The 22,942-nt window shown below is 43.0% G+C and overlaps 1 protein-coding gene, 1 non-coding gene and 1 pseudogene across 2 annotated transcripts in view; 1 reads left to right on the forward strand and 2 right to left on the reverse strand.

Annotated features, from left to right (window-relative positions):
- TRDN (triadin) overlaps positions 1 to 22,942 on the forward strand; it is a 187,480-nt gene that overhangs the window by 144,996 nt on the left and 19,542 nt on the right. The window contains 2 exon segments of the mRNA XM_038770238.1: positions 6,415 to 6,474; positions 18,769 to 18,819. Coding sequence (XP_038626166.1) covers positions 6,415 to 6,474; positions 18,769 to 18,819 — 111 coding nt within the window.
- On the reverse strand, positions 7,914 to 8,033 carry LOC119924886 (annotated as a pseudogene).
- Positions 9,061 to 9,198, reverse strand: LOC119924652. The gene has a single exon (XR_005449353.1). It is a non-coding gene; the product is annotated as a small nucleolar RNA SNORA7 (small nucleolar RNA).

Consider the following 22,942-nt stretch of genomic DNA (forward strand, 5'->3'; position numbering starts at 1 on the left):
TGCATCTTTAGATTGTTAGCTTGAGAGCAGGGAAATTGACTTTTTCTTTTTGTGCACTCTCCACTGTGCTTACTATAGTGCTCAACACTCAATAAGTGCTCAATGACTACAATAATAATGATTGTATTTGTTAAGCTTGAGAAGCAGCATGGTTTGGTGGAAAGAGCACGGGCTTGGGAGTCAGAGGTCAGGGGTTCGAATCCCTGCTCTGCCACTTGTCAGCTGGGTGACTTTGGACAAGTCGCTTAACTTTTCTGTGCCTCAGTTACCTCATCTGTAAAATGGGGACTAAGACTGTGAGCCCCACGTGGGACAACCTGATCACCTTGTAAACCCCTCAGTGCTTAGAACAGTGCTTTGCACATAGTAAGCACTTAATAAACGCCATTATTATTATTATCGCTGTGTGTCAAACACCGTTCTAAGCCCTGAGGTAGATCCAAGCTAAGCAGATTGGACACAGTCCCTGTCCTACATGGGGTTCTCAGTCTTAATCCCCATTTTAAAGATGAGGTAACTGAGGCACAGAAAAGTGATTTGTTCAATGTCACACTGAAGACAAGTGGCAAAGCCAGGATTAGAACTCATGACCTCTTGACTCCATGCCCTGTGCTTTATCTACTAGGCTGTGCTGCTTCCCTATGATTGATTGATTCTTCCTGGCAGGAGAAAGACTCTGTTTCTCTCTTCTCCCTCCTGGTCCTCCTGTGAGAAAGTAGGCAGAGAGTGAGTGTGTCACCAGAAGTATTTAGTTCACCCTTCTGGCAAAGCAGAGGGGACTCTGAGGCCGCCATTGATTCATTCATTCATTCAATCATATTTATTGAGTTCTTACTGTGTGCAGAACACTGTACTAAGCGCTTGGGAAGTACAAATCGGCAACATATAGAGACGGTCCACACCCTACAGTGGGCTTACAGTCTAGAAGAGCAGCACAGCTTAGTGGAAAGAGCACGGGCTTTCGAGTCAGAGGTCATGGGTTCAAATTCCAACTTTGCCAATTGTCAGCTGTGTGACTTTGGGCAAGTCACTTAACTTCTCTGTGCCTCAGTTCCCTCATCTGTAAAATGGGGATTAAGACTGCGAGCCCCCCGTGGGACAACCTGATCACCTTGTAACCTCCCCAGCACTTAGAACAGTGCCTTGCACATAGTAAGCGCTTAATAAATGTCATTATTATTATTATTATTATTAGAAGAGGGAGACAGACAACAAGACAAAACATGTAGACAGGTGTCAAAATTGTCAGAATAATACCACCACTCCGGTAGTCACCACACCGTCTATTCCCACAGCTCCCGTTCCACCCCCCACTCAACTCCATTTTTTGTCTCTGTTCCAAAACCTAGAAGCCAGAGCTGAGAAACAAGTTTGATTTGTCGGCAGAAGTCTTGGCTTCCCCAGCCAGGTCCCCTGTTCTCGCCATACTCTGGATCCACCTTGAAATTTTACTGTCCACAAAGGAGATTGGAGAACGGACTCTCCCCTTCTTCCCTTCCCATGCTCAGATAATCCCAGGAATCTGTGGCCCCCTTGGGCAGCTCTGCAAAGCATTTTTCCGAGAGCTCTATAACCCTAAACTGACCCAGAAAACAAAGAGTGCGACTGTATCATCCTCCTCTTGAGCATCTGCCGTACAGCGTCTCCCAGCAGGCCATGGGATCCACAGGGTCTCACTGCCCCATGCATTATGGTTTCCCAGCAGGGACCAGAGACCTCTCACCTCCCTTGAAAAGCCAACAAGATGAAAAGCACTCACTTTAATAATCCTAAGAGGATCAAAGTCTTCTTTCAAGGGGTGTCTGAAAACTCCGAGCAGAAAATTCCTGCCACCAACAATTTGAATCTTGAAGGCATCCTCATACAACTCACTTGCAGCCCCACATTTTTAATTAGCAGAAAGGGCATTTGGGTTTACCCTATTAAGTACCCTCTGTTTGAGGAAATATCACCTTAAGGCTATCTCAGAATCATGGACGTGAGCCTGAGTGGCCATCATCCCCTGGCCAAGGAATGAGACGAGCTGGCTCCCTTGCTGACGGTCCTATTGGACTCTTTACTTTTGACCTCCACAGACTGTGACACTCATTAGTAATGGCCTTCAATCTTTAGCTAGGGCCTTAATAGCTCAAACTCTCAGAGGCCATAAGGGCAGAGGCCTCTAAACAAATTAGGTCTCTTGCTTCCCTTCTTTTTAGTCTATTTTCCCCAGAAATGCAGGGGCAGTGATTGTAAGCCCTCTTGGAATGTACCACACATTCCTCCCTTTGTGGATTTTCAGAATATAATGAAGTGGTAGTTTAGCCATCGGTGTGGTTGGTTGAGGAAAAATAAAGAACACAATTTCCCTTTGTAATAGCTGGAGATTCATCTGGTACTGCCTAAAGTTGTGATGTCATACAGCAAATGCTTTCCAATTTCTCTGCTGAATAGGACAGTTGGCGTGAAATCATTTGTACCACTTATCTCTAACTCTATGCTCTATATTATGTGATTTCCCAGGAAATCTTGTTTATGTCTCATTTACATCTTTACTTAGACTGTGAGCCCCAGGTGAGACAAAGACTGTGTCCGACCTGATTATCTTATATGTATCTCAGCACCGAGTACAGTGCTTGGAACATATAAGCCCTCACCAGATGCCAAAATTATTATTGTTATAATCATTATTTTTTTTTTGTAATGTTGGATAGGCTTTTGAATGCATATGTCTATTCCCACATAAGATGGCTGTGTATCAATTCTAGTATTAACTTTGTTTATTGAGTGCCTTCTGTTTGCAGTAAACTGTACTGAAGGCTTGCTATAAGCAGCACAATGCTCTGGGAGTGTACAGTTCTAGAGCACTGTACTGAAAACCTACTGCGTATAGAACCCTATACATGATAGTTGGTATCTTACAGTAGAAAAGATGCGATCTTGTCCCTCAGGATGCTTCAGTCTTTTTGGGGAAGACTGAAGACACAAATTGATATATATATATTTGGTATTTGTTAAGCATTTAGTATGTGCCAGACATTGTTCTAAGCACTGGGGTAGATACAAGATATGCATATTGGACCTAATCCATGTCCTACATGTGGCTCATGGTCTTAATTTCCATTTTAAAGATGAAATAAATGAGGCACAGATAAGATCAGACAGCAGGTAAGTGGCAGAGCCAGAATTAGAACGCAAATCCTTCTGACTATTGGGCCTATGCTCTATTCACTAGGCTATACTGATGGCAAGACAAAGATATAAATAATAAAACTGTTGATAAAGAGGTAAATGCATGAATTCTGAAGTGACTGATGAATTGGCTTGACTGAGAAGGTAGTAGGATTAATTCAGAATTCCTCCTGGAGAAGGTAGCTTTTCAGGAGTGGTATAAGGGAGGGAGTAACATGCTGGATGACCTTCAGCAAATAGATTCTTCTCTCTGGATCTCTGTTTCAAGGCACTGACTTTTAGAGAACTGTCCCAGAGGTCATAGCTTGGAAGTCTTTGTGTCTGGATAATGGGGTTGGGGATAGGGAGCTGGAAGCCAAGATAAACTCCTCATCGCTCCCTTTTGATGACAATTAGCTCCCTCTACACATATTTGCTCATTTCTAAGTTTAACAGACTTTTTTAATTTGGGGAGAATTACATTTTTTAAAATGGCATTTTTATTAGGGGGGCCCCCCCCCACCAGAGGCTTAGTGCTGAAGCCCTATTAGCCCTACCAAAGGCGTTCCTCAGGGAACACGGATAATCCTGATGGAAATCCTTTCTTATGGCAAACATTTTCTCTCTCTCCCACTACTTCTTTCTATCTAAAAAAAAATAGAACTCATTCCATTTTGATCAGGGGTTATTGTGGAAACCACCTTGTCAGTTTCTGAAATTCCAGCTCTGCTGAGGGAGAAAAGGCCATCTGGCCTAAACATTGACTATACAAAGGACTTCCAAATAATGAATCCTCCCATTCTCTAGTCCCTTCCTTTGATTCAAAATCCCTGAAGCAACCAGCTATAGATAAAAATGGATTGATTGTGTAGGGGAATGCACCAAGGAAGAAAGCTGGGCCTTACTATTATCTCCTTGTTAAAATCTAATTATTGGTTTGATTCCCTTCATTCCCTCTCTAGGCACAGGTTTGAATCATTTAGCTTGTAATTCAGCTATTTAGAATAGTAACGTAAGCTCTATTTGAAATCAATGGAAACAATTCTTGTCCTAGCTGTGGATGAAGATCTGTTTATCAGGATGGAAATTGATACTGGAGCAGATTAAGTGCTACACATTGCCTTGTGGCAATAGGGACGCCTCTGAGACATCCATGTAGTTAATTTTCTGTAACTGAAAAATTACCTCCCGTACCCCAAGTGGGAGTGTGTTTGATCTAGTAATGATCAAGAGTGGGTGTATGATTACCTGTGTCCGCTTCTCTAGCTGAATTCTGGGAGATTTGGACTTTGAGGGGAAAATGAATCATAAAGTAGCTGGAGAATGGTCTCAAACTAGGGTTTTGCTGACTTCCCTGAAAATTTTGGTTTTTTTTTTGAGGAGAGGGGCTCTATCTAGTCTTTGAAGCGACTATTACTATGACTACTTTTTCTCCATTTTAAACTGAGTGCGAAACGTTTCACTTTGCAACGGAGGATAAGTAGTAGTTAGAGTATTTATTAAGTTTTCCAGAGGTGTAGAGCACTGTATTTTGTGCTAGATAGGAATATGCAGGTGGGGAAAATAGACACAGACCCTGCACTTCATTGGGATCACAAAGGCAGGAGAATGGACAGCAACAGACACATAGGAGAGATGAATCAAAGCACTGAGATCAACATAAAGGCATGGACAAATGCACAAAATAAAGACAAGATCTGTCAGGTGCAGTGACTAGAGAAGCAGGCTCTTTCAACTTCATTCATTCGTATTTCTTGAGCGCTTACTGTATGCAGAACACTGTACTAAGAGGTTGGAAGAGTACAATAAACAGACTCATTACTGCCCACATTAATCTTACCCTCTAGAGGGGGAGACAGACATTAACATAAATAAATAAATTACAGATATTCATTCATTCAATCATATTTATTGAGCACTTACTGTGTACAGAGCACTGTACTAAGCACTTGGGAAGTACAAGTTGGCAACCTATAGAGACGGTCCCTACCCAACAACGGGCTCACAGTCTAGAAGGGGGAAACAGACAACAAAACAAAACATGTGGACAGGTGTCAAGTCATCAGAATAAATAGAAATAAGGCTAGATGCACATCATTATATAAATATATAAATAAATATATAAATAAAAAAATAAATAGAATAATAAATATGTACAAGTAAAATATGTAGAGTAATAAATCTGTATAAACATATATGCAGGTGCTGTGGGGAGGGGAAGGAGGTAGGGCTGGGGGGATGCGGAGGAGGAGAGGATTGACTGTGAGACCACTGTTGGGTAGGGACTGTCTCTATATGTTGTCAATTTGTACTTCCCAAGCACTTAGTACAGTGCTCTGCACACAGTAAGTGCTCAATAAATACGACTGATTGATTGATTGATTGATTGAGAGATGAATAATGGGGGCAAGTCAGGGCGACACAGAAGGGAGAGGAAGAAGAGGGAAGGAGGGCTTAGTGAGGGGCTAGTACTACCACCACCACACTATTTGCCCTTTAGAACTAGGAAGCATAACTAAAGAAATGCCTTAATCTGGAAATTTCACTCCAGTTTAAGATAACAGTTTTTAAAGTTTCATTTTCAAAGTTAACTCCGTTACGATGAGCAGGTGTTTTATACAGGTAGAAAGGATCAGTGAATAGAAAATATCCAAAGCAACTCGGCATTTAGGTAAAATCAGTAAGGTACTTGTACCCTGTCAAGTGATATATCAGCTTGCTATAATTATTAGCTAGGTATAGTAGCAACTGCTGATTAAACACAAGTTGAAGATTCAACCATTCTGAGTTGTGCTTCTTGCTATATTCCTGCTACACCTCATTTCACAAATTCCAAATTTAATCTGTAAAAACTGTCTTACTAAATCTAAATTAGATTCTTATTAGGGGTTCTTAATTTGTAGTGTGAGTAATTGAAATAAAATGTAATTATAGTTTGTGATCACTTTTAGAGTTATAACACTGGATGACAAATACACATCCATGTGGGTTTATTAACTGATTATTTTAAGATGACACAGGTTGTGGGTTTTTTTTTTCCTGGTAGCTGAATTGTGATTTCATTTAACAAATTACAGGGGCAAGGTGACTATTGTAGCATCAAACTAATTTCCTTGTATCCTGCCCCAACCTTGTCAGATATAATAATACAGAAAATACAGGTGGGGCCAATAAAGCTATTGCGTATCTGAAATGAATTCATTTTCTTATTATTCAAACTTCTATTGATGTTTGTTTAAATATCAATTGCATGTATTCCTCTAGAAATTCACAAGGACAAGTCTGAAAAGCAGGAGAAGCGTGAAAAGAAACCGCTACACAAAGGTAATTGTTCTTTTTTAAAAAAACACATTTCTTTAATATCATATGATTCTGGAGAGGGGAAAGCATTTTCTATTTTAATGACAGCTCATAAGCCTGTGGGAGTGTATAGATTAGTGCCCTTTCAATAGCAGAAAGGTTACTATTCCTTCCATTGCGGGAATGAAAGTCCCAATAATATATCCATATAGGAAGCAAGATCATTTCATTTTCACTTCAAATGCAAAATGAGAAACCTAGTGCCATTGAGATACAGATAACCAAGTTTTCTGACATTGTGAGACATATCCAAATTCTTTCCTAAATGAGATGCCATAGAAGAGATTGCTGAAACAAAGTTTAATCTAGTAGTCTTCCTGCTGGAAATACTTTTTTTTATGATATTTGTTAAGTGCTCACTACATGTCAAGCACTGTTCTCAGCGCTGGGGTAGATACAAGTTTATTCATTCGTTCAATCGTATTTATTGAGCTCATACTGTGGGCATAGCACTGTACTAAGCACTTGGGAAGTACAATATAGCATTGAAGAGAGGCAATCCCTGCCCACAATGAGCTCACAGTCTAGGGGCCGGGAGACAGACATCATTACAAGTATACAGGCAACAAGACATCAATACAAGTAAACAGGCAACAATATAAATAAATAAAATTTTAGATATATACAAAAGTGCTGTGATCTGGTTGAATACAGTTCCTGCCCCACAGGGGACAGGCAGTCGAAGTAGGAGGAAGTAGAATTTAATCCCCATTTTACAGTTGAGGAAACTGAGACACAGAGAAGTTAAGTGACTTGCCCAAGGATACACAGAAAGCAATTGGTAGAGCAGGGATTAGCACCCAAGCCCTCTGATTTCCGGGACTGTGCTCTTTCCACTAGGCCATGCTCCTTATCTTTTGTGTTAAAAATGATTTGGGGAAAGAAGCTATAAAGCAGAATACCCTGAAATTTTCTAGATTGCTCCAGGCCAGGAAACGTTTGTAAGTATCAGAGAATTGGAACTGAGTTGGATAAACTGCTCTGTCCATTATGTACCTAGCTTTTCAGGCTCTTTCCCATGTGAAATGTTTGGATTTCCTCAACTGGGCCAAAGCCTGTTCAATTTATTATTATTAACGATAGTAGTAACGATAACAAAAATAGTATTTGTTAAGCCCGTACATTCCAGGCATTGTACTAAGCGCTGGGGTGCATAAAAACCAATCAGTTTGGACCTAGTTCCTGTCCCATGTGGGGCTCACAGTCTCAATCCCCATTTTACAGATGAGGTAATTGAGGCACAGAGGAGTGAAGTGACTTGTCCAAGGTCACGCAGCAGAGAAGTGGCGGATCCAGGATTAGAGCCTTTGACCTACTGAATCTCAGGCTCGTACCCTATCCACTCATTCATTCATTCAATCGTATTTGTTGAGCATTTACTGTACTGTACTAAGCGCTTGAAAAGCCTACAGCACCCAGAATTCCCAGGCAGTCTCCCATTCAAATACTAACCAGGCCCTCCCCTGCTTAGCTTCCGAGATCAGATGCAATTGGGAGCGTTCAGGGTGGTATGGGCTCGAAGTATGGACATCCTAGGATGCCGAGTTATTTTAATTCCACACCTTCTCACCCACTTCCTGTTCTCAGGATCACTGAGAAGGGAGGAACCCCATATAATCTAGGGCCAGTGTGCCAATGTTTTCATTTCCAAAAAAACAATATGGTCATCCTAGCCACACCTCAGTCATCATCCTTCTGTGCATGCTTAGCAATGAGGGATAATAATAATAATAATAACAGCAATAATAGCATTTGTTAAGCACCGTACTATGTGTCAGGCACTGTTCTGGGTTAGATACAAGCTAGCAGGTTGGACACAGTCCCTGTCCCACATGGGGCTCCCAGACTTAATCCTCATTTTACAAATGAGGTAACTAAGGCACATATAAATGAAGTGGCTACCCCAAGCTTACACAGTACACAGTACACAAGTGGCAGTGTGGGGATTAGAACCCAAGTCCTTCTGTCTCCCAGGCTCTTTCTCTATCCCCTAGGCCATGCTGTTTCCCATAGCCTTTCCCAAGGGTAGAGAAAAGGTCAGAAATGATTTAGAGCTTCTGATAAGATAACTCCATGGGGAAGTTTGGTGTGGGGAGGGAATATGTCTCCCAACTCTGTTGCGTTGTACTTTCCCAACTGCTTGGTAAGGTGCTCTGCACACAGTAACCACAATACAATTGATTGATTGATTGATTGATTGATTGATAATAGCACTAAGCAGACAACATTGTGACTGGCAATGTTTAATCTTCCCTTTGCCGTTGTCTTATGCCGGCGAGTCATGTCCTGCCCATAGCGAAGCCATAGACACATCTCTCCCAGAACTGAATCAATCAATGTCATATTTATTGAGCGCTTACTGTGTGCAGAGCACTGTACTAAGCGCTGTACTAACTCCCCACTTCCATTTGCAATCTTTCTGGTAGTGTAGCCATAGAGTTTTCTTGGTAAAATAGGGAAGTGGTTTACCATTTCCTCCTTGACACAGTAAATGAGTCTCCACCCTCAACTCTCTCCCATGCTGCTGCTGCCCAACACAGGGGAGTTTTGACTTGTAGACGATCGCCTTCCACTCACTAGCCACTGTCCAAGTTAGGAATGGAATGGACAGGCCTCTGCTTGACTCTCCCTCCCACCGCCGAGACTGGTAGAGGACTGGAAACTCTCCAGGTGCGACCCTGAGAGGGGAATCTTCCCTTTAGGCGCCACCATTTTTGGGAGGCGGTGTGAACTGATTGAGAATAATACATAGACAATCAGAAATTCAGCTCTGTCATGAAAAGCCCTTGGTGAGAGAGGGTCTGTGTCTCATTATGTCCTCTAGACTATCATTTCCTTGTGGGTAGGGAATGTATCTACTACTACTAATAATAATCATGGCATTTGTTAAGCACTTACTATATGCCAAGCACTGTTCTAAGCACTGGGATAGATACAAACTAATCAAGTTGGATACAGTCCCTGTCCCTCATGGGGCTCACGGTCTTAATCCCCATTTTAGTGTTGAGGTAACTGAGGCACAGAGAAGTTAAGTGATTTGCCTAAGATCACACTGCAGACGTGTGGCAGAGCCGGGATTAAAACCCAGGTCTTCAGACTCCCAGCCCTGGGCTCTTTCCACTAGGCCACACTGCTTCTCTAAGTCAGCCAACTCAGTTATAGTGTACTCTCCCAAGTGCTTAGTACAGTGCTCTGCACAAACAATAAGTGCTCAATAAATACTACTGGTTGACTGGGTGGTTATGTTTCTGATACGCTTGGATCTTACCTTCTCTTTCCAGCAGTTCTCTAATTTGGAGGCATGCAGTGACGGGTTTATAATATTTATTGAACTTGGGGAATGCGAATGAAAAGGGAAAACATTTTAAGCTTTAAGCAGCACAGGGGTGTCCATTGCAAACAGGATGGTTCATGCGGGGCAAAGTGAAATTGTTAGTGAATCCTATATGATAAATAATGGAGCTCCAGATAACAGTGTTGTAAAGTTAAAGCAGGCTATGATTAAACCTAAGCTGTAGACCCCTGACCCACGTCCTCCCCCGGCCTGCAATGCCCTCCCTCCGCAAATCCGCCAAGCTAGCTCTCTCCCTCCCTTCAAAGCCCTACTGAAAGCTCACCTCCTTCAAGAGGCCTTCCCAGACTGAGCCCCCTCCTTCCTCTCCCCTTCCCCATCTCCCCCACCCTACCTCCTTCCCCTCCCCACAGCACCTGTATATATGTTTGTACAGATTTATTACTCTATTTATTTTACTTGTACATACTTACTATTCTATTTATTTTATTTTATTAATATGTTTTGTTGTCTGTCTCCCCCTTCCAGACTATGAGCCCGTTGTTGGGTAGGGACCGTCTCTACATGTTGCCAACTTGTACTTCCCAAGCGCTTAGTACGGTGCTCTGCATTCAGTAAGCACTCAATAAGTACGATTGAATGAATGAATGAGTGAATCAGCATGAAGAGCCTCCTTCCTTATAATAGTAGCTCAGATGTATGATCAGAATATCCCAGCAGAGCCCAGAACAAGCTCCAGACACCATCTTTCTAATCCTCTTGGGACCAAGCGTAACTATATCCTGGGTTTCTGGTTGGGGAAGTAATCCTACTAGAAAATCAGACACCAAACCGTAGTCAGCAAAAACCTAATTTGACTTCTACTTAGGTAGAGATTTACTGTCTGCAGATTTATTTTTTTTACATTGCTCCTCTGGTCAGGGAATATGGACAACATTCTCGAGTTCTATTTGCCTGAACAAACTAAATTTAAACTTTCTGCTGCACCGGTGTCCGCAGGACTGGTGGGTTGGAGCGTCCACAGAGGGTTTGGGGAAGTGTTTCTGGCCTTCAAGCAGATTTTCCCAGCAGTCAAAATGCCACAGTGCCGTGCCTCTGCAGATGGCACCCTTTCATTATAGAGCCCGGTTCGGTCTGTCCCAACCTGTCAAATGCTCTGAGCACTGAAGTGTAGAGAGCGCGTTTATTAAGCTGTCAAAACAGCCGGGTGAGCCTTGAATCACTTAAGCGGTGTGAATCCAACTGGAAGTGACAGCTTTCTTTGGGAAGTGCGCACGGATATGTATTTGCCAAAGAACAGTGCTAATTATGGTATTTATTAAGTGCTTAAAATGTGCTGGGATAGATATAAGTTGATCAGATCAGATCAGATCGGGTCTCTGGTACTCCCTGGGGTTCATAATCTCAGAGGTAGGAACAGCGGGTATCACATTGCATTTTGCTGATGAGGAACCTAGGATACAGAGAGGTTAAGCAACTAACCCAAATCACACAGCCTGTCTGTGACTGAGCTGAGACTAGAACTCAGATTCTCCAACTCCCAGATCTGCGGTACTTTTCCTTAGGTCTCACTGCCTCTGAAAATCAATCAGAGTATATTATGAAGGCAAATGTGTCTTCTAGAAAGAGACACTTTAATCTTTGGGGTTCGGTTATTAATGATAATAACTGTGGTACCTGTTAAGCACCTCCTATGTGCCAAGCACTGTACTAAGCATTGGGGAAGACACCAGACAATCAGGTCGGATGCTGCCCCATATGACCATTCAATCCAATTTGTTAAATATATACTGTGTTTAGAGCACCCTACTAAGGGCTTGGGTGACTATAAGCCCCTACACGGAGCTTACAGACTAGAGGAAGGCTCACAGTCTAAGTAGGAGGAAGAACAGGTATTGAATCTCTATTTTACAGATGAGAAAACTGAGGCAAAGGGAAGTTAAGAGGATTGCCCAAGGTCTTACAGCAAATAGACAAACAGAGGTTAGAACCCATGTCCTGTGATGTCCAGGTCTGTGCCTTTTCCACTAGGCCACACGTTTTTCTCTGCTGGGAGGCTGGAGACCTAATTTCCATATCTGGTTCCATCCACTGGCTTGTTGGGTGAGCTTGTTGGAACTCCTTAACCATTTAATGCCTTTCTTTCTCGTTTTTCCACCCCACCTTTTCCCAGAGACTTTTCAGGGACAAATATGTTAATATACCTGACAGGTCTATGAGCTCTCGAGAGAATAGTTCCTAAGGAAATCCAAGGTTCAACATTATTGCAACATTTATCAAACTCCCAGTCTGTGCCGAAAACTTTACTAGGCATTGAAGAGTTACCTAGCAAGGGTAAGGCATGGGCCTAGTTCTCAAGGGGCTTATAGTCTGAAGAAGGATGACAAGACTTGGAAAGTTCAACCATTAATCACAATTTTTTTCTCCTTTGAAGCAACTAAGAGCAGTAGAAGAGAGAAATGAATAGGCAGGAAAAATTGATCTCAGCCCATCTGAGAACAATAGGCACCAGACCACAATTATGGCTAAGGGAATTGTTAGAGAACTATTGTCCTCAGTCCTAGAATGGGATAACTTGTCTTCCTTTATTTTCTGCCACTGACTCCACCAGAAATCCTTTGTGTGGTGGCTTCCTCCCTCTCATCTATCAATCAATCAATCAATCAATCATATTTATTAAACATTTTCTGTAAGCAGAGAATTGTACTAAGAGCCTGAGAGAATACATTGTGACTCTAAAAACAGACACATTCTCTGTCTTCTCTGCATAAGGATTGCTGCACTTAGGAACTCAATTCTTGTTGTCATTCCCAATTAGACCGTGAGCCCCATGTGGGACAAGGACTATGTCCTAACTGATTAACTTGTATCTACCACAGTACTTAGAACAGTGCTGGGCACACAGTAAGCACTAAACAAATACCATTGTTATCATATTATAATAATAATAATAAGAAGAATTTGGAGTCAAGGCTGAACCGTGGTGGCACAGGCCTGCAAACCTCACCTCCTTCCTTTCATCTGTTCCTTTCCCACAGTGATGCCTGGGGTCTTGACAGCCCACAGTGATGCCTGGAGTCTTGATGGTATTAGAAATACAGTATGGCTTAGCTGAAAGATCCCAATTCCAGGACTCGGGAGAGGATTCTAGTCTACTTGTCTGCTGTGTGAACTTGGGCAACTTTGCTATGCCTCAGTTTCCTCATCTGCAAAATGGAGACTAAATACCTGTTTTGCCCCCTAGACCGTGAGCCCCAAATGGGACGGGACTTTGTCCAACCTGATTGTCAGTGTCCAACAGGTACCATATGCTCGCCAGCATGGAGACAATGATACTCTGTTGTATTGTACTCTGCCAGGTGCTCAATACAGTGTTCTGCACACAGTGAGGCCTCAACAAATTGACTGCTTCTCAGCATCAAAGATAGACTGGGCAAAATGCAAGAGAACATAAGACATCATGATAACCAAGTGACCAGTGTGTCCTAGTGGATAAAGCATGAGCCTGAGACTCAGAAGGAGCTGGGTTCTAATCCTAACTCTGCCACTTGCCTGCTGAGTGACCTTTGGCAATTCACTTAACTTCTCTGTGCCTCAGTTCTCCCATTCTCCCTCCTACTTAGACTGCGAGCCCTCTGTGGGACATGGGCCGTGTCCAACCTGATTAGCTTGTATCTACCCCAGTGGTTAAAGCATTGTTTGACACACAGTAAGCACTTAACAAGTACCGTAAAAAAACCCAAAACCTAAAGGGAACCCAGGCGAGCTGAGAGGGCAAAATGGATTATTTAAAGCCACAATGAAGCTTTATTTAAGAACGTGCCTATAATAATAACAGTGAGCCTGCTGTTGGGTAGGAACCGTCTCAATATGTTGCCATCTTGTACTTCCCAAGCGCTTAGTACAGTGCTCTGCACACAGTAAGTGCTCAATAAATACGATTGAATGAATGAATGAATGAATAATAATAATAACAGTAGCTTTTTAAGTGCTTACTATATGGCAGACACTCTACTAAGCATTTGTGTGGGTACAAAGAGAAGCAGTGTGGCTCAGTGGCAAGAGCCCGGGCTTGGCAGTCAGAGGTCACAGGTTCGAATCCTGACTCTGCCACACATCTGCTGTGTGACCTTGGGCAACTCACTTAACTTTTCTGAGCCTCAGTTACCTCATCTGTAAAATGGGGATTGACTGTGAGCCCCACGTGGGGCAACCTGATCACGTTGTATTCCCCCAGCACTTCGAACAGTGCTTTGCACATAGTAAGCGCTTAACAAATGCCTTCATTATTATTATTTTTATAAGCAAAAAGTGGTGGACACAGTCCCTGTCCCACGTGGGGCTCATAATCTCAATCCCCAAGGTACAGATGAGGTAACTGAGGCACAGAGAAGTCACGTGACTTGCCCAAGGTCACACAGCAGAAAAATGGTAGAGCCAGAAGTAGAACCCCCCAGGTTCTTCGAACTCCAAAGCCCATCCACTAAAGCATGCTGCTTCTGCTTTATCAATGGCCCATCAGGACTCCTCCAGGACCATAGGCAGGTTAGTTGGCTGAGCAGCAGTCGGGAGAGGGAATACATATCTTGGAGAAAAAAACCTTCTTTAAGATCAAGCCTCCATGAGGCAGGTGGGAAATGAGACACACCCAGTATGGGAGCAAATCCACTGGGTCAGCAGGGATCTATTTTTATGTGGAAATAGTACAGAAGGGAGTGTCAGTCACACATCTGTCTTGTCAGCGACTCTCGCAGTCACGGATAGCATTTCACTGTCAGTGAAGATGAAGGACAACCCGATATATAAGGAATGGTAGGAAAAGCAGGCACTGATCCAAAATAAATTGTTCACTTATAGTCTAGCCTTAGGGCTTGAGCACAAGAAGCAGTATTTCCCAGTGGAACAAGCACAGCCTGGGAGTCAGAGAGCGGGATTCTAATCCTGGTTCTTCTGCCAGCTTGTTGTATGACGAGGCAAATCACTTAACGTCTCCGTGCTTATGTTTCTTCATCTGTAAGATGAAGATTAAATTCCTTTTCTCCCTCTTACTTTCATTCATTCATTCAGTCGTATTTATTAAGCATTTACTATGTGCAGAGCACTCCCCCTTTTAGACTGTGAGCCCACTGCTCTGCACACAGTAAGCGCTCAATAAATACGATTGATGATGTTGGGTGGGGACTGTCTCTATATGTTGCCAACTTGTACTTCCCAAGCGCTTAGTACAGTGCTCTGCACACAGTAAGCGCTCAATAAATACAATTGATGATGATGATAATAATAATAACAATGGTATTTGTTAAGCGCTTACTATGTGCAAAGCCCTGTTCTAAGTGCTGGGGGTGATCACAAGGTGATCAGGTTGTCCCACGGGGGGCTCACAGTCTTAATCCCCATTTTGCAGATGAGGTACCTGAGGCACAGAGCAGTGAGGTGGCTTGCCCAAGGTCTCACAGCTGACAGGTGACTGAGTCAGAATTCGAACCCATGATCTCTGACTCCCAAGCAAGCGCTTTTTCTACCGAGCCATGCTGCTTTTCTGTACTAAGCATTTGGGAAAGTACAGTACAACAATAAACAGTGACATTCTCTGCCCACAGTGAGCTCCCAGCCTAGAAGGAAAGACATCAATACAAATAAATAAAATGACAAATATATGCATTAAGTGCTGTGGGGCTGGGATGGGGGGAGAGCAAAGGGAGCAAGTTGGGGCGATGCTGAAGGGAATGAGAGATGAGGAAAAGTGGGGCCTAGTCTGGGAAGGCTTCTTGGAGGAGATGCACCTTCAATACTTCCCAGGTGCTTAGTACAGTGCTCTGCACACAGTAAGCGCTCAATAAATACGTTCATTCATTCATTCAATCGTATTTATTGAGCGCTTCCTGTGTGCAGAGCACTGTACTAAGCTCTTGGGAAGTACAAGTTGGCAACATATAGAGACGGTCCCTACCCAACAGCGGGCTCACAGTCTAGAAGGAGGAGGCAGACAACAAAACAAAACATATTAACAAAATAAAATAAATAGAATAGTAAATATGTACAAGTAAAATAAATAAATAGAGTAATAAATACGTACAAACATACATACATATATACAGGTGCTGTGGGAAGGGGAAGGAAAATGCAATTGATTGAATGAATGAAGCAGCATGGCTCAATGGAAAGAGCCCGGGCTTTGGAGTCAGCGGCCATGGGTTCAAATCCCGGCTCCGCCAACTGTCAGCCGTGTGACTTTGGGCAAGTCACTTCACTTCTCTGTGCCTCAGTTACCTCATCTGTCAAATGGGGATGAAGACTGTGAGCCCCACGCGGGGCAACCTGATCACCTTGTAACCTCCCCAGTGCTTAGAACAATGCTTTGCACATAGTAAGTGCTTAATAAATGCCATTATTATTATAAGGCTTACAATGCGAGTCCCATGTGGGACATAGATTGTGTCCAACCTCATGATCGTGTACCTATCCCTGTATTTAGTACCACACTTGGCACCTAGTAAGCCCTTAACAAATTCCACAGTCATTATTATTATTATTGTTTTTGTTATGGTTATTATTATTTTACAGTAATAACATCTCCTTTCGGTAAGAGGCCTCCATCACCCATAGGAAAAAAACACCCGCAAGAAATAAATTATCCATTCTCCCTCTTGACTAGATTGTGAGCCTTAATGTGGGTCAGGGTTTGAATGTGACCCGATTAACTTGTTTATACCCCGGTGCTTAGTACAGTGCACGGCTCGTAGTAAGTGCTTAACAAATACCCTTGCAAAATGGTTTGCCCAAGCAAGCAGTTTTCTCCCTAACCTGTCTGGAACTGACATGGACTGTGAGCCCACTGTTGGGTAGGGACTGTCTCTATATGTTGCCAATTTGTACTTCCCAAGCGCTTAGTACAGTGCTCTGCACACAGTAAGCGCTCAATAAGTACGATTGATGATGATGATGATGGAATGAGAGCGACTGTAAGGGCTTCACATATCGGGATTAGGTTTCTAGCAGGTTTCATCATTTAACAGGGATTCCGAATATGAAAACATTGCCTGCTTAATCGCTGTACCTCAGCAAGAGATAGCAGCTAGCATTATCCAAAACGTGTTCATCTTGCGAGGTACTTTCCTCTGCCTAGCAGAGTTACCCAATCCCAAATGGGGTTGATTTGTTTTAGCAAATTTCTCCATCAGTTCATCGTAGGTATTCATCATCATCATCAATCATATTTATTGAGCGCTTACTGTGTGCAGAGCACTGTACTAAGCGCTTGGGAAGTACAAATTGGCAACATATAGAGACAGTCCCTACCCAACAGTGGGCTCACAGTCTAAAAGGGGGAGACAGAGAACAAAAACAAAACCAAACATACTAACAAAATAAAATAAATAGAATAGATATGTACAAGTAAAATAAATAAATAAATAGAGTAATAAATATGTACAAACATATAGACATATATACAGGTGCTGTGGGGAAGGGAAGGAGGTAAGATGGGGGGATGGAGAGGGGGACGAGGGGGAGAGGAAGGAAGGGGCTCAGTCTGGGAAGGTCTCCAGGTATTGAGCACTTACTGTGTGCAGAGCTTGGGAGAGTACAGTATAAAGACACTTTTCCTGCCCATAACTGGTTTACAGTCTGCACACACACACACACACACACACACACACACACACACACACACACACACACACACACACACACACACACACACACACACACCCGACACAGGCAAGCAGTTAGAAATATAAACAAAATCAGGGTGAATATGAAGATAGCAGACACACACACACACACACACACACACACACACACACACACACACACAACACTAAGAGTTTCAGGAAAAATGATAATTCAGATGCCGTCCCCTCTCGACACACACACGCACACAAACACATATTCATACAAATACATACACAAACAGCCAAGATGTAGAAATACAAACACATCCAGGGTGAATATGAAGATAGCAGACACACACACACACACACACACACACACACACACACACACACACACACACACACTACGAGTTTCAGGAAAAATGATAATGCAGATGCCCTCCCCTCTCAACACACACACGCACACAAACACATGTTCATACAAATACATACACATACAGCCAACATGCAGAAATACAAACACACCCAGGGTGAATATGAAGATAGTAGACACATACACACATACACACACACGCAACACTAGGAGTTTCAGGAAAAATGATAATGCAGATGCCCTCCCCTCTCGACACACACACGCACACAAACACATATTCATACAAATGCATACACAAACAGCCAACATGTAGAAATACAAACACACCCAGGGTGAATATGAAGATAGCAGACACATATACACGCACACATACACACATACACACACACAGGTTCAGGGAAACTGATAATTCAAATGCCTTCTCCCCCCACAACACACACACACACACACACACACAAACACACACACACAAATACATACACATACAGTCAAGCAGGTAGAAATGCAAACACATACAGGATGAATGTGCAGATATTAGACAAACACAAATATCAGACACACACATACACACAGACTAAGAGGTTCAGGGACGCCGCTTTGCAGACCGCCCCCTCTTCTCCCCCCAGACACACACACTGATACACAAATACACACATACACACACAGAGTCCAGGAGGCAGATAAATGGACAGCTCTGGCCTGAGGGCTTGGAATTGTCTCTCGATTTCTGGGACACAAGAATCCACAAGAATCCACAAGAAAGAGCTTCAGGAAGTGAGGAGAGAGCTCTGAGGTCTTATCCAGTTACAGTGCGGAGTCACCGCCTGAGGGTATGCACACATCATTGTCCACAACTCATAGCGGTTTACGGAATACCCCAGAAACCTCAACATCCTCCACTGGTCTGATCGGCCCATTTCGGTATGACAAAGAATCCGAGGCAGATTTCCTAATTCCGACTTTCTCCTTTCTCCTTCTAGTGACTCCCACGGAGAAGCCGGGAAAGATAGTCCAGAGGGCACCGCCCAAAGGTACGGATCAGCCCACCCATGCAGGTGGTGACGATTGGTGGGGCGTCGTGGTCCACTTCCCATTAGAAGATGGAGCTGTTTTGAACCACGAGGATGAAAGGATTTCAGGCTCAGTTATATCCAGTGGTGGTGATAAAAGAAATCCAGTTCTAACTCTGTGATTAGACTAGGAACACCTTAAAGGGACAAACACAATCTACCAACTCTACTGTGCTGTAGAGAAGCAGCATGGCCTAGTGGCTTGGGAATCAGAGGACGTGGGTTCTAATCCCAACTCCACCACTGTGTGACCTTGGGCCAGTCACTTCACTTCTCTGGGCCTCAGTTACCTCATCTGTATAATGGGGATTAAGACTGTGAGCCCCACGTGGGACAACCTGATTAGCTTGTATCTACCCCAGCTCTTAGAACAGTGCATGGCACAGAGTAAGCACTTAATTAATACCGTAATAATAATTATCATTACTCCCCAAGTGCTTCTAGTACAGTGCTCTGCACACAGTAAGAGCTCAGTAGATACCACTGATTGATTGATGAGGGATGTTTGTGGTTTCTTTTAATGGTGGCCCAGGACTCCGAATCGCAGCACAGGGTTTATGGCCCTATCCAGATGAGCTGAAGTTGGAGAATGACATTAACTTGTGAACCCATCACTCCCCTCTTCAGAAGTCTCTGGTATTATTGATAGTTGGGATATCCGTTAAATGCTATCTACCCCACACTGTACTGAGGAATCAATCAATCAATTGTATTTATTGAGCGCTTACTATGTGCAGAGCACTGTACTAAGCTCTTGGGAAGTACAAATTGGCAACATATAGAGACAGTCCCTACCCAACAGTGGGCTCAGCAGCCACTGTTTCTGTTCCAAGTGGAGCTCACAGTCTTAATTTCCATTTTACAAATGAAATAACTGGGATATAGAGAAGTTAGTGACTTGTCCAAGGTCACACAACCAGCAAGTGGTGGAGCTGGGATTAGAACCCAGGTCCTCTGATTTCCAGGCTGTGCTCTTTTCACTAGCCATGCAGCTTCTTCAACGTCCACACCCCACAACCCCTACCTGCCCCGCCCCAAGTTGCTTCTTTCATATAAAAAACAAAACAAAAAACTTCCTTCCCTTGGCTTCCACATGTTTCCACAAGCTGGCTTCCATTTAGCTTTTGTCTCTCTTCTTCACCTCCACCTTTGCTTGTTCTATTCACTCCTTCCAAGCTTACCATGTCTTGCCCTCAACTCTGATCCACTGTTGAATCTTTTCCCTCTGCCTTTAATTTCCTATTTCATCTCAGCTTTACCAAAAGAAGTCCCTCACTTCCTTCATAGTCCTTCTAAAAAACACTTCTCCCAGGAGATCTTAATCTTCACACCTTTCACATTATGCTCTCCTGTTAGCCATTTTATAACTATCATTTATTTAGATATATCATTCTGATTAGACTACCATTACTAGAGAAGCAGCGTGGCCCAGTGGAAAGAGCACGGGCTTTGGAGTCAGAGGTCATGGGTTCAAATCCCTGCTCCGCCAATTGTCAGCTGTGTGACTTTGGGCAAGTCACTTAACTTCTCTGGGCCTCAGTTACCTCATCTGTAAAATGGAGATGAAGACTGTGAGCCCCACGTGGGACAACCTGATCACCTTGTATCCTCCCCAGCGCTTAGAACAGTGCTTTGCACATAGTAAGCGCTTAATAAATGCCATTATTATTATTATTATTATTATGTGGGACAACCTGATTACCTTGTATCACCCCAACGCTTAGAACAGTACTTTGCACATAGCAAGCACTTAACAAATGCCATTATTATTTATTTATTTATTTACTTGTTATTAATCTATTTGCACATCCAGTCAGTCAGTTCTAGTTATTGAGTACTGATTGTGTGCAGAACATTGTACTAAGCACTTAGGAGAGTATAATATAACAGAGTTGGTAGACATGTCACCTGCCCACACCAAGCTTACAGTCTAGAGGGGAAGACAAACATTGATATAAATAAATAAGTTATGGATATGTGCATAGGTGCTAGTGTTAAGTACTTGCATTAATCATTCATATCTTATTTTAACATTCTTTTATTATAAGTAATGCAATCTTGTGGGTGAGTGGAATGAGCACAGGCCTGGGAGACAGAGGACATGGGTTCTAATCCCAGCTCTGCCACTTGTCTGCTGTGTGATCCTGGGAAGGTTACTTAACCTCTCTGTGCCTTAGTTACCTCATCTGCAAAATGGGGATTAAGGCTGTGAGCCCCATGTGGGACAGGGATTAGAACCCAGTTCCTTCTGACACCCAGGCATATGCTCCATTCACTACTACACTCTGCTTCTCAATGTCCAAGAATCTGCCGGGAGAACCCAAACAGCTTTCCTCCCAACATCTCCTCCATTCTGGTGCTCTGCAGGCTGAATCCGTTAGAAATTCAGCTTGCACACACAACTGCAAATTCTGTTCTTCCTCACGCTTGCCTTCCGGCTATTCCAAGATTGCTGGAAAGTCTTTGTTAGATATGGTCTTCTTCCCAGGGCTGTCGGCCTTTCGGGGGAAGGTGAAAAATGCATTCCGTTCCAATTTCTGTTTGGAAGAAACTTTGGGAAGGTGACTTATGGCCCCCGGAGATTATGAATTGCTGGGAAATGCAATTGTATTATAGATAAGCAGTGTGCTTTTGATTGAAGGATAAACTGTTTACATGCTTTGAAAGCCCCATGACTTCTGACTCTAGGTTTTGGGCTGCACCATTTCAATTGGATCTGAGAGTTAATGAAGACATTTGGCATGATAGATCCATAGGTTAGAATGGGCCTGAGTGATTAATTTCATCAGCTACTTCTTTTCAGTAGCATAAAGCATAATCATATCACAATCACACTATATTACCTATGCCAAATGAGATCAAATTCTCCTGTATGTAGTTTGGCTGCAATCTTACCTGGTCTGAGTGGGACTTTAAGTTTCTGGGATTCCTTTTTTATCTGATAAAAGTTCAATCAATCAATCTACCGATCAATGGCATTTATTAAGCACCTGCTGTGTGCAGAGCACTTTACTTAACACTTGGAAAGGTGCCCGTTGTTGGGTAGGGACCGTCTCTATATGTTGCCAGCTTGTACTTCCCAAGCACTTAGTACAGGGCTCTGCACACAGTAAGCACTCAATAAATATGATTGAATGAATACAATAGAGTTGGTAGAAAATGATTCCTGCCAACACGGAGCTAACAGTCTACAGGGGGAGGCAGACATTAAAATAAAACTACAAGCAAGGGAAATAATGGAGTATAAGGATATGAGCACAGTTGTAGTAGTAGTAGTAGTTCAGGACTTTCCTATAAGTACAGGAAATAATGGAGTATAAGTGCTTAGTACAGTGCTTTGCACACAGTAAGCGCTCAATAAATATGATTGAATGAATGATGTACATATGCTTTGTAGGGCTGTGATGAATAATAAAGAACTTGAGGTGTACACAGCTATGTGTGTAGGAGATACAGAAGGGAGAAGGAGTCAGGAAATGAGGGCTTAGGGAAGGCCTCTTGGAGGAGATGTAATTTTAGGAGGGATTTGAAAATGGGGAGAGAGTTTGTCAGATATCAAGTGGGGGGGGAGTTCCAGGCCACAGGGAGGATGGGGGGAAGGGGTCAATGGCAGGATAGATGAGATAAAGGTAAAGAGAGAAGACTGCTATTTTAGGAGTGGGGTGTGTCCATTGCAATGTAAAAAATTGACAAGGTAAGGTTCAAAGGAGAGAACTGATTGTCGGGCTTTAAAACTGATGGAAAGTGGTTTCTGTTTGATGTGCACATATATGGGCAACCATTAGAAGTTATTGAAGAGGAAGGACATATGGATTGAACATTTTTTCACAAAAATGATCCATACAGCCTAGTGAAATATGGACTGGAGAGGGGAAAGAAAGGAGGTGGGGAGGATAGAGAGGAGGTTGATACAGCAGCCAAGGTAGGATATGATAAGTGCTCAGATCAGTGTGTTAGTAAAGAAGGAAGGGCTGCAAAGGTAGAACTAACAGGATTTGGTGACAGATTGAATATATGAGTTGAATGGGAAAGAGGAATTTGGGATAATGCCAAGGTTACAGGCTTGTGAGACACTGATGGGAAA

The sequence above is a fragment of the Tachyglossus aculeatus genome, chromosome 2, assembly GCF_015852505.1.
Source record: "Tachyglossus aculeatus isolate mTacAcu1 chromosome 2, mTacAcu1.pri, whole genome shotgun sequence".
Lineage (NCBI taxonomy): Eukaryota > Metazoa > Chordata > Mammalia > Monotremata > Tachyglossidae > Tachyglossus > Tachyglossus aculeatus.